This window comes from Gracilinanus agilis, chromosome 2 (assembly GCF_016433145.1).
Source record: "Gracilinanus agilis isolate LMUSP501 chromosome 2, AgileGrace, whole genome shotgun sequence".
Taxonomy (NCBI): domain Eukaryota; kingdom Metazoa; phylum Chordata; class Mammalia; order Didelphimorphia; family Didelphidae; genus Gracilinanus; species Gracilinanus agilis.
Genome location: NC_058131.1, coordinates 241,620,022 through 241,632,570, shown reverse-complemented (window position 1 = coordinate 241,632,570; position 12,549 = coordinate 241,620,022). Strand labels below are relative to the sequence as shown.

Genomic DNA, 12,549 nt, shown 5'->3' with positions numbered 1-12,549 from the left:
AAAATAAGAGAGTAATTATATGCATAATCTCAGAATCCTGCAGTTGTTTTCAGGGGCCCTAAACTCATTTCTTAGGAGTAAACTGTCATTTGAGAGTTCTAATTAAATAACAATAATAGTGGTAATTAATAGGATCCCCAGGATCTGAACCTGGGAGAGATCTTAAAGATGGATTGTCTTTTTCAACCTATAATTCTATAATACATTTTACAGATGAGGAAATTGAGGCCCATAAAGGTTAAATAACTTGCCTGAGGACACATTAATAGTAAGTAGAAGATCAGGGATTTTTTATTTTAAACCCTTATCTTCTACCTTTATTGCTGTGTATTGGTTTCAAGGCAGAAGATTGGTAAGGATTAGGCAATGGGGGTTAAATGACTTGCCCAGGGTCACACAGCTAAGAAGTTTCTGGGGCTAGAGTTGACCTCAGGACCTCCCACCTATGCACCTGGCTCTCTATCCACTGAGCCACCCAGCTGCCCCCAAGAGCTGTGATGCTTAACCAAGTCCTCTGTCTATAAATCTGACTCTTCTTTCCCTGCCATGATGTGGTTGCTTAAACTCTCACTCTGTGCTGGACGCCAGCAGGTGCCTCATATCCTCGAGGGTCAGAAGGGAAGCTGATGGTGAGTTCTAACCCTCTTGTGTATAAACCGCTTTTCTTACAAGTAAGGCTTGCTTCTGTTTGGCCTCTGGACTTGAAGTTCTCTTCCAGCTCTGATCCTGTGAGCCACAATTACAACCTATTTCTTCTTTAAAACAAGTCAAAAAGGGGCAGCTGAGTGGCTCAGTGGATTGAGAGCCAGGCAGTTCTGGGTTCCAATCTGACTACAGACAGTTCCTAGCTGTGTGACGCTGGGCAAGTCACTTAACCCCATTGTGTAGCCTTTACTATAACATAAGGTAAGGGCTTTAAAAAGAAAATGAGCCCAATGGCCATCTTTTTTTAAACCACTGGCTACTTCTCCTTCATTCTGCTCTCAGTTTTCACTCACGTTGTGGGCCTTCTTTAACAGTTTTCCAGCCAGTCTGGGCTGCTCTTCCCCTCCCCTCTGCCTGTGCCTCCCATGGAGGCCAGGTTCAAGGCTGTTCTGTGACCAGTCTTCCAGGGGGTGGTTGTTTCCCCCTCCCAAGTCCTCTCTTGGAGGCTTCCTTTCCCCATCCTGCCTTTGTGGATTTGTCTTATCCCTTCTGCTTCACCTGGTGAGCTTCAGGTGATGGATCCTGAGCCAGAGGGGGGACCTCAGAGGGCATCCAATCAGTCAGTCAGTTCATCAGTTAACACTCATTTATTACGTGTGAGCCCTGTGCCAGGCACTGTGCTGAGAAAGGCCAGACAAAATCCAAATAACTGCAAATACAAGAAACACACATGGAAGGTGGCAAGGGTGTCCCAACTCCCTCATCTCCCAGATTAGGAAATGACTTCAAATGATTTGGCCAAGATGATACAGGCAGGAAACATCAGAAGTAGGATTTGAACTTGTCTTCTTTGATTCCAGAATGAGTGCTGTTTCCAGTGTATTCCTCTCCGTTGTGGCAGGGCTGCATTTTAGTTTTCTTTATATTCCCCACAGTGCCTCAGAAATAATTTGGGATGACTCAATGTTGTTTGAGGGTAGCTGAGTGGTGCAGGGTATAGAGCATTGGCCTGCGGTCAGAAAGACTCCACATCTGGCCTCAGATGCTCACCAGCCGTGTGAACCCTGAGTCAGTCCCTTAACTCTACTTGCCTCCATTTCCTCATATGTAAAATGAGTTGGAGAAGGCAATGGCAAACCACTCGAGTTTCTTTTCCACAAAGACCCCAAGTGAGGTCACAAAAAATGAGATATGTCTGAAGTGACTGAACCACAACAAAAATGTTGGTTGTGGAGCAGCTTGATCGCCCAGCGGTTAGAGTGCCAGTCCTGGCGTCCAGATGACCTGGCTTCAAATCTGGCTTCAGATGGTTTCTATGTGTGTGACCCTGGGAAAGTCACTTAATCCTAAAAGTCCAGTTCTTACCAGTCTTCTGCCTCGGGACCACTGTTTCGTATCACTTCTAAGTTAGAAGGGAAGGTTTTTTTTGTTTTTTTTAAAAATGTTGGCTGGGTTATCATTATAGTGAATAAAGAGTAAATTAGAAAACCACCTCCCATAAAGCTAGATCAGTTTGTGTGGCTGCTATCCTAGTAAATGTTTGTTATTCTGGTCCTTGCAACTGGTTCTCTTTGTGAAAGAGTGTTATTTTTTTGTACTTTATTCAAAGATATTTTTAATTTACCAAATATGTGTAATAATAATTTTCAACATACGTTTTCCAAATTTATAAGATCCAAACCGTCTCCCTCCTTTCTCTCCCCCAACTTGGAGAGGGTCAGCAGTTTGCTCTGGGCCATCCATGTATTATCATGCAAAACACACTTCCATCTTGGTCTGTGTTGTAAGAGCACCCTCATATAAAACCCAGACCCCAGAACAAAATGGTACCTAACTGGTGTGAAAGGGAGTATGCTTTGTTCTGCACCCAGCAGTTCAGGAAAAGAGTGTTATGAAGTGCACGTAACATTGACCGAGGAATTGGGCTAGGCTTGGACTTCCTTCCTGGGTCAGGTAGCGACTAGCCTGGAGGCCAGAAATAAGCCCGTTTAATTTCTCCAGGCCTCCATTTCCTCATGGAAATAGTAGCAGCTGTACTACTTTCCTCAAATGAATGGTTTGTGAGTATCCAATGAAATAATATTCACAGAACGAGTTTTTATAAGCAATCTAGATCACAGCTTATTGTTTAGTATATATTTGTGTCATATATTACATAATGCAGCCTATATATGTACTTATAGTCTATTGTATATAATATATATTATACTTTTTTTTTTTTTTTTTTATCCTGGGACTCCATTCTAGGAGCATAGGGCCACAACCAGTAGGCAATGGGTCACACTGTCGCTCAGGGTCACACAGCTGGGAAGTGTCTGAGGCCGGATTTGAACCTAGGACCTTTCGTCTCTAGGCCTGGCTCTCAATCCACTGAGCTAGCCCAGCTGCCCCTACTTTAGGTTGCATTTCTTTAGCAGATGTAGTTTTTACAGGGTGGGGTTGCTAGCCCCACGCCCAACCCTCCTCCTTTTTCATCTGGGCTAGGGACTGTCCTTGGCCCAGGAGTGGTAAGGGTGGGCAGTAGGGGTCAAGTGACTTGCCCAAGGTCACACAGCTGGAAGTGTCCAAGGCCGGACTTGAACCTAGGACCTCCAGTCTCTAGGCCTGGCTCTCAATCCATTGAGCTGCCCCATATATTATACTATAGCCCATATATTATATCTAACAGTACATATTCTATATAACATGCCCTCTAATCTGTATAATATAGTTTATATTAGATATAACATATATTTAAGTGTTGTTACTCTTCTTCAGTAATATTTCATAATTTTCAAAATAAAAAAATTAATCATTGTTTTTCTTCATCACAGTAATAGCTGATGTTTTATATGGTGTTTTGAGGTTTGCAAGGCAGTTTATGCATGCCATCTCAATGGATTCTCAAATCAAATGTGAAATTTTCCTCCATTTTGCAGAGATAATCCTGAGTATTTTCTTGGTTGGTAGAAGCTGTCAGTTAAGCAAAAATCCAATACCGTTTTTTCCCTTGTGGCTTTAGCTGTAGGTAAAGCCCCACCACCCTCTAGCGCCAGCAGCAGCCATCCTCCCCCCGAAACCCCGGTCCTCACCCGGTCAGCAGCCCAAACCTCCCCGGCCGGCGTCGCCACAGCCGCCACCACCATCGCCACGCCCGCCATCGCTGTTCCCCCCGCGGCCACCGGGAGCCCCGTGAAAAAGCAGAGGCCGCTGCTGCCTAAGGAAACCGCTCCAGCCGTGCAGCGGGTCGTGTGGAATTCTTCAAGTAAGTTTCAAACGTCTTCTCAGAAATGGCACATGCAGAAGGTCCAGCGTCAGCAACAGCAGCAGCAGAGTCAACAAGGCCAGCAACAGCAGCCTCAGTCCTCCCAAGGGACAAGATATCAGACCAGACAGGCTGTGAAAGGTATCTTGCCCTTCCCTCCATTCTCAGTGGAGCCCAACTTCCATCCCACCATCTATTTTTAGGAGTAGCATCCTTACTCTTTTTAGTTCCCATTATACATTTGTTTTCAGATCATGCCACACCGAAAGCATTCTTCATTTCCTTTGCCTTGTTGACGAATTCATATAGTGTGAAAAGCAGATAGCAAAGAACCGTTTAATAGAAATGCATCGTTAGCCAGTTTGGAGAAACCATCTGTGAAAATGACTGAGTTAGCGGCAGAGCGGGTCCCGCTTGCGTATCTCCATCCCTCAAATCTTTCCCGGCCCAGCCTGGAGTTGATTGGAGACGAAGCAAGCATTTAAAATCTAGTTCCTGGTTGATATTCACCTGCCACGGTTAGGCTAGGGATGTAGATGTTTTTTGGCGAGCTAATGATCTAATGCAGATCCTGTTCCAAGAAGGAGCATGTTGTCTTGGGCTGCATGTGGGTTGGGCTCTGGCGCCATACTTTAACAGTTTCATGTACACACTCCCAAGAAATGACGCCAGAGCGAGGACGGAGGAGAAAGGGAGTCAGAGCCGTCCGGGGTCTCTCGAGAAGTCCTCCCAAAGCAGAAGGGCGCCGAAAGATTTTAGAGAGTGAAGGCACAGGCTCAGAACTTTTGTGTTAGGGGGTTATAGGAGAGAGAGGGGTTCTGTTTGGCTGCTGGGAACCTAACTCAGAATGGAAACGTGTCCAATCATGATCAGGGTCCTTATCCATGATCTTTGGGTTCCAACTTCCTATCTACCTCTTTCTCCCAGTTTTTCTATCGCTAGCAGCAATGGGGACTTATTTAAGGAGTGCCAGTCTTTACTCCTAGAGAACAAGGGTTATTAACATTTTTTTGTGTACTGGACTCCTTTGGCAGTTTGGTGAAGCACTGATGGACCCTTTCTCTGAATGTTTTTAAAAGTATAAGATATATAGGATTTCAATGTAAAACCATAGTTATCCAAATATGAAAAAAGGAGGTTCATGGTCAAGAGCCACAGTTAAGAAACCCTGTCCTAGAAAGTTCGCTTTGATCCAGAAAGGGGGTAGCTGAGAGTTTGGAAATGGGTCTGAGCATTGTCATCTGCAGCTTCTATTTGGTAATGAGGCCGCCATGAGAGGTGATGAAGTAATGGGAGCCTTTCCTCCTCTAGCTGTCCAGCAGAAGGAAATCACCCAGAGCACCTCGACCTCCACCATCACTCTTGTGACGAGTACCCAGCCAGTGTCCATGGTCACCAGCTCAGGATCCTCCAGCACGCTGTCATCTTCCCTTAGCACTGACCTGCCCATCGCCACGGCCTCGGCAGATGTGGCTGCTGACATTGCCAAGTACACTGGCAAGGTAAACTGATTAAACTTGGCTGTGAAGACAGAAGGAGGTGGTAGGACCTCCACAGCCATGCTTTTAAAGTGAGATGGTTTTGAGTCTTAAACTCTAGGTTTTATGGGGCTTGGATGAGAATTTGGAGAAGATACAGTTCTTGCCCTCCATCTCATCATCCTTATATTTTTTTAAATCGTTACTTTCTGTCTTAGTCTCAATACTGGCTGGGTATTGACCCCAAGACAGAAGAGCGGTAAGGGCTAGGCAATGGGAGTTAAGTGACTTGCCTAGGGTCATACAGCTGGGAAGTAGCTTGAAGTCAGATTTGAATCTAGGACCTCCCATCTTTAGGCCTGGCTCTCCATCCACTGAGCCACCTGGCTGCCCACAGATTTTATCATTCTTGATATTGTTGGTCACCTAACCATCCGGTGACTTTAAATTTTGGAATTACTCAGTCTATTACATAGGATCTTACTGGACTGAGTAAATATTTCTATGCAGAGGTTGTTAGACTAAATCATATGATATCAGCTAAGATAAAGTTTTCTGATATCACTGACTCTTAATTAGGAATTTTTTTCTTAATATGGAAAAAGAAGAGGAAGATGTATTTATTTTCCTGATCTAACACAGAGCTATTCCTTTCCAGTTTTAATTTTTGCTTTTGCCAAAGATTTTGAAGTTGGAATGAATGCATTACATATGACAGTAGTAGTGGAATGGGCCACTTATAGAACAGTGGTTGTTAGGATTCTGAAATCATGTGACATCTGCTAAGAATTTTCTTATATCACCAAAGATAATGACATTTTATTTTTTAAAATATGGAGCAGTTGGAGGGGGGAAACGACACACTGTTTCCATTCTCCTTACCTAACAATGAGCTGTTGCTTTCCAGTTTTCCTTATTGCTTTTGCCAAATGCCCAGCAAATTGAAGCATCTATACCAGTGGTTCCCAAACTTTTTTGGCCTACCGCCCCCTTTCCAGAAAAAAATATTACTTAGCGCCCCTGGAAATTAATTAAAAAAAATTTTTTTTTTTTAATTTTAAACCCTTAACTTCTGTGTATTGACTTATAGGTGGAAGATTGGTAAGGGTAGGCAATGGGGGTCAAGTGACTTGCCCAGGGTCACTCAGCTGGGAAGTGTCTGAGGCCGGATTTGAACCTAGGACCTCCTGTCTCTAGGCCTGGCTCTCAATCCACTGAGCTACCCAGCTGCCCCCATTAAAAAAATTTTAATAGCAATTAATAGGAAAGATAAATACACCTGTGGCCATCACCGCTCCCCTGGATCGCTGCAGCACCCACCAGGGGTGGTAGCACCCACTTTGGGAATCACTGATCTATACAATCTGGCTCTATACCAGGGTCTGTGAATTAGTGTTCACATCTGTGGGAAGCTGAGTATTAAATTGTATTGCAAGTGCTTGCTCTGTTTGGTTTCTCCATTTTTCTTGGTAAGATGTGTATGTTTTCAGGAATTATACATTAGTCTTAGTGCAGCTAAGAATAAATTTCTCAGGGATTGAACTCCTTTCTAGGAGAAGGCCTAGGAACTGTGTGTCTATCAAATAATCAGGGTGGAATGATAGGGTCTTTGTCCCTAGTGTGCCAGAGAAATATGGTCTCAGCACAAGATCCACCAGTCTCTCTCTTCTGCAATGAATTTATGTACTTTATACTCATGAAGATTAGCTATTTCTGATAAAATGTGGGAGCTGGAAGGGACCTCGAAAGCTTATTAGTTCAAGGTCTTCATATTATAGTAGAGAAAATTTAGGTCCAAAGAGGGAACATGATTTGCCCAAGATCATAAAGCCAAATTGGCAGATGTTGGCCCTCGAACAAATTAATCTGGGGCCAGGGAGTTTCCTAGTCTCTAGGGTATCACCATATGAGGAAAAGCCAGTTTTTCTAGAAGTTTTTCTCCCATTTGAAGTATTGAGGAAAGAGCATTGGCTTTGGAGTTAGAGGACCTGGGTTCAAATTCCACTTCTGATGTATAGAATAATAATACTAGTAATAACAATAATGGCAGCCAAAATTTATGCAACTCTTACCATGTGTCAGGCACTGAGCTACATGGTTTACAACAACCCTAGGAAAGTGGGTACTTTTATTATCCTTCATTTATAGATGAGGAAACTGAGGTAAACAGGTTAACAGGGACTTGTTCAGGGTATCACAGCTAGTAAGTGTTTGAAACTGGATTTGAACTCGGGTCTTCCTCACTCTAGGCCCTGTGCTTTTTCCTCAGGACCTCCAAGTTGCCCTTATTCTTCCTGTATGATGTTGATCAAGTCTCTTAACCTCCTTGGGCCTTAGTCTCTTCATCTGTAAAATCCAAGAGTTTGCCTAAATGACCTCTAAGATACTTTTAAAATCTTGATCTCTGATCCTGTGGGGATAATATTTTTTAGTCTCCAAGGAGGCAAGAGTTCGAGGTTGAGATGTGTATATTTTGGCAAAAGGATAATTCTTCATTACTATGGAATTCCTTATTAAATTTGGAAATACTCATGTATATAAGGAGATGAAATGGAATGCAATCATTAATATCGAGTATATCAAATTTCTTATAATTTTTAACACTTTCTCATAAAGAGATTTTAGTTTTAATTTTAAAAAATTGACAGCATTAGTAGTGAAATCTCAGTATAGACTAATAAAGAATGCTTGTAAAACACTTGCAAAATACTAGGGGTTGTTTTTCCTGGCAGGTCCCCTAGCAGGACAGTGTTGTAAGCTGGGAATTGAAATCTACATGTTGTCTGGACAGTGAGACAGACTTTGTGTTCTCCTCATCCCTCATTCTTGTTTTGGGGTGAATTGGGGGTTAATTAACTGGGATTTTTTTCCGAACACTATTTCATTTGCCTGTGGAAAATGTACTTTCACATACAGAAGGAGCAGATTGGAAAATAGAGAGTAAAGTTAAACCCTTGAACCTAGGACTTCGGCTGGAGGCGTTAATAGCTCTTCTGGCTGTCTGCCCTCTCTCCTGGGGTTGGGCAAGGTGGAGGGGCCCCTGACTACTCCAGCGTACATGCCCTTTCACTTTTTCCATCATCAGTTTTCCCTTGGGAGAGACCTCTTTCCACTTATTTCTTTCCTGGTCATACTCTGAATAAAAAATCTACTCTCTGGGAGTTTTGGGCTTGGACTCCTCTCCAGAAGAAGCCTTAGTCACTATGTGTCCACTGCTGTACCTAGGCTGCAGTGATCATCCCTAGGGTGCCAGAGTTTAGAGGGTGCTGATAATACTTCTGCTCTGAGTAGGTTGAAATACCTGAGCTTAGTCTGTATCAGTGGTTCCCAAACTTTTTTGGCCTACCGCCCCTTTCCAGAAAAAAATATTACTTAGCCCTCTGGAAATTATTTTAAAAAAAATTTTAATAGCAATTAATAGGAAAGATAAATGCACCTGTGGCCATCACCGCCTCCCTGGATCGCTCCAGCACTCACCAGGGAGCGGTGGCGCCCACTTTGGGAATCACTGGTCTGTATAGTTAGTGAGCATAAATTACTTACAAAGAAAGTTACCAAATGGTCTGCTTTGCATCCCTCCAGCTTTCTAGGTAACCTCCTCTTTGTCTTGTTCCCTAGTTTCTTCTCAATCTCCCAAATAATAGCTGCCTACAATCTAGGTGACATAGTCAATAGAGCACTGGTAAGAGTCACTTAATTCAAGTATAAATCTGAACTGAGATGCTTAGCAGCTTTACAAACCCCCCATGCAAGTCACTTCAACTCAGCCTTAGTTTCCTTTTCTATAAAATGGAGATAATGACAACGTCTACCGCACAGGATTGTTGTGAAGCTCAAATGAGATTACATATAATAGCTTTCTGACTCTTAGAGCACTATGTAAAGGCTAGCTAGCCTCCCAAAGTCTTATATCCTCTCCCCAATTAAATTTGTCCTAAAAGGTTGATTCTGGGGTGCCTTTTTTCCTTTTTGCCCCAGGTTCAGAATCTATAGTTAACCACTCTTTGTGTGTGTTCAGTCATTGGCTTGCAGATGTCATCTGGGATATTGAATTCTGACTGGTCTTAATTTTGGTTTTATCTTTTAGATGATGGATGCTATAAAAGGCACAATGACGGAAATATATAATGACCTGTCTAAGAATACCACTGGAAGTACAATAGCTGAGGTCTGTTGAGATTCATTGCTATCTTATTTTAAACCGAAAACTATGAGTCTTGGTTCTGGGAAAGATGGTGCCATGAGGGAGCTATAGAGAAGTTTGCTCTGAAAAAATTTCCTCCCTTTTCCTAGTCCCAATGAAAACTTAAGAATGGGGGATTCCATCAGTGTTGCTACATGGATGGAACTTGTTTTGTTCCATTCTTGCCTTTATTCTCATGTCCGAGATGGACCCCACTTGATGCCATGACCATGTGTCTGATCAGTTTTCAGAGGGTTCAGTGTTGGTCCCTCGCTTTGGTTTCCAAGGGAGGAGGGATGCGGGTGTGAATCTGTTTGGAGAGTCTGGATTTGTTGACTTTTCAACAGTGAGGTGACCGGCGGGGTTTGGGTCCAATGGATTTGGATAGAGGTCTAAAGTCCTTGAGGTTAGAAGTGATAGGCAGGCTTGGATTTTTTTTGATAGCTCACATTTGTATCTGTGTGTTCATGCAGTCCCTAATTTTGGTCTGTCCAAACTTTTTCTCCCCTTGCTTCAGATTCGACGTTTGAGGATCGAGATCGAGAAACTTCAGTGGCTACATCAGCAGGAACTCTCAGAGATGAAGCACAACCTGGGTATCCCTCCATCTGGGATGGTTTCTAACCCTTAGCCGGAGAAGGGGTTAAAGTGGGCAAGCTTAGATGTGCAGTCCATATACCTTGGTCCCAAATGAAGACTGGAGGAGGGAGGGAATATTTGTTTGCAATTGCAGCTGTGTATGTGAGGGGCAGGATTTCTAGATGTCTTGATCACCAAAAAAACCCCAATCAGAATGAAATCAAGTTCTAATGGAATCTTCTTGCATTTCCTCAGTTTTTTAAAATTGAGATGAAAACTTTTTCAGGTGTGTCTGACAGAAGGTAAAGATCTCCTGGGGCCTCTTGTCTAAGAGGGGGCTTTTGCCACCCTTCTTTTTTTCTTGGGTTAGGAAATCTGAGTTCTAGTCCTGGTTTCATTATTAGTGCAGCATGTGCCTTGGACAGGCATTTTATTATTTATTATTTACTTATTACCCATCATTATTTATATTATTATGTTAAACAAATATTATTCATTATTATATATTATAATACATATTACTATATATCATAATATTATTTATCATTACCATTACATTTATTTATTTATTCACTTATTTCTATTCTTTCTCTGGACCTCAGTTTACCCATCTGTAAAATGATGATAAGATGTTCTCCCAGGGTCTTTCTGGCTCTTAAAAGTTTTACTTTCTCCAGGTCTTAGAGTATTGCATCTAATACGTAGTGAAAGACATCAGGGGCTAATATAGGCCTCCCATCTTCTCTAAGGGTTCATTTCCCTTGTTATTCTCTTCCTCAGAAAGGCATTAGGCATAGTAGATGGAGATTTGGCCTTAGAGCCAGCGTGTCCTGTGTTCAAGTTCTTCTCCTGATGTATTTCCTAAGTGACCTCGAGCAATTCCCTTAACCTCTCAATGTTCAAGGTGACTTTGATGACTTAAAGTAGAGAGAAGATGCCAGCCTGCACTTATTGGAAGGGCTTTCCTCCCCCAGGAGTTCCATCATCCAGTCCCTATTTTCTTCCTCTCTTGCAAGCTCAACTTTGAGAGTTTTAGTGGCATGGAATGAGATCTTAAGGTTTAGTGTTTAGGAATTAGGGAGGCCAAGGCTCAAGTCTTGTTTGCCTCTTCTTTTCTCCCAACCCAATCCCAAATTGGAGAAATCTTAGCTTGTTTTTATTTTTATTTTATTTTTCAACCCTTATCTTCTGTCTTGGAATTAATACTGTGTGTTGGGTTGTAAGACAGAAGAGCAGTAAGAGGTAGACAGTGGGACTTACATGACTTGTCAAGGGTCACACAGCTAAAGTGTCAGAGGCCAGATTTGAACCCAAGACTTTTAGTCTCTAGACATGGCTCTCTTAGAGTTCTGGGGGGCACTACAGAATTATGTGCTGCAGCTTGGACCCCTCTCAGCATTATGGATCCCACATCTCAAGCCACTGAGCCCTCTAACTACCCTTGAAATCTTAGCTTGGTGTTTGACTTGACCTGTCGTTGTGAGCCAGGATTAATGATAAATCCTGATCACCCCCGTGTGGATAAGCGATAATGACAAGATGATTTCTCCGTGACTTGTACAGAACTGACCATGGCTGAGATGCGGCAAAGCCTGGAGCAGGAGCGAGACCGCCTCATCGCCGAGGTCAAGAAGCAGATGGAGCTGGAGAAGCAACAGGCGGTAGATGAGACCAAGAAGAAACAGTGGTGTGCAAACTGCAAGAAAGAAGCCATCTTCTATTGCTGTTGGAACACCAGCTATTGCGATTACCCGTGCCAGCAGGCCCACTGGCCTGAGCACATGAAATCATGCACACAGTCAGGTAACTTGCACGTCCAGATCCTTCGATCTGAGGCTCCTGGGCCTGTGAGGGTCATTGGCTCAAGGACTTCCCCTTGGGGTTGGAAAGCCAGCAGAGAATAAGGAGGACCTTAGCATTGCCTCGGAGGAACCAGGTAGTCATTTTTGGTATCCTTTTGTTCCAGAAGTAAACATGGAGACGTTGTCATGGTGTTTAAACATGTAGACATTGTCATGGTGTTCCACGTAACATTATAAGTGATACACTTGAACCCTTCCCTATTCCTCCTCCTACTGGATGATACTCAGTATTTGTTTCAAAACTAATCTGATGTAGCCCTCTTCTAGCTCCTAGCTCAGTGATGGTGAACCGATGGCACGGGTGCCAAAGACGGCATGCAGAGCTCTCTCTGTAGGCAAACCCCCCCTTCCCCCAAGTTCATTACTAGAAAGGCAGAAGGACTCGGGCACAGCTTCTCCCTTCTCCCTCTCCACCAAGCCTGATATTTTTTCACTCCTCCCCCCACCCCACCCCCCTCAGCCCAGCAGCCCAATGGGAGCCTTTCCTTCCCTTCCCTGTGTTGGGTAAGGAGGGGACAGGACATGCTTGGCATTTGGTGGAGGTGTGGGGCATGACAC

At 43.4% G+C, this 12,549-nt stretch overlaps 1 protein-coding gene across 1 annotated transcript in view; it reads left to right on the top strand.

The window, feature by feature from the left end:
- ZMYND8 (zinc finger MYND-type containing 8) overlaps nucleotides 1-12,549 on the top strand; it is a 131,379-nt gene that overhangs the window by 104,916 nt on the left and 13,914 nt on the right. Inside the window, exons 16-20 of the mRNA XM_044659621.1 lie at nucleotides 3,647-4,030; nucleotides 5,201-5,391; nucleotides 9,455-9,535; nucleotides 10,068-10,146; nucleotides 11,693-11,976. Of these exons, the coding sequence (XP_044515556.1) occupies nucleotides 3,647-4,030; nucleotides 5,201-5,391; nucleotides 9,455-9,535; nucleotides 10,068-10,146; nucleotides 11,693-11,976 (1,019 nt within the window). The remainder of the gene's footprint in view (nucleotides 1-3,646; nucleotides 4,031-5,200; nucleotides 5,392-9,454; nucleotides 9,536-10,067; nucleotides 10,147-11,692; nucleotides 11,977-12,549) is intronic.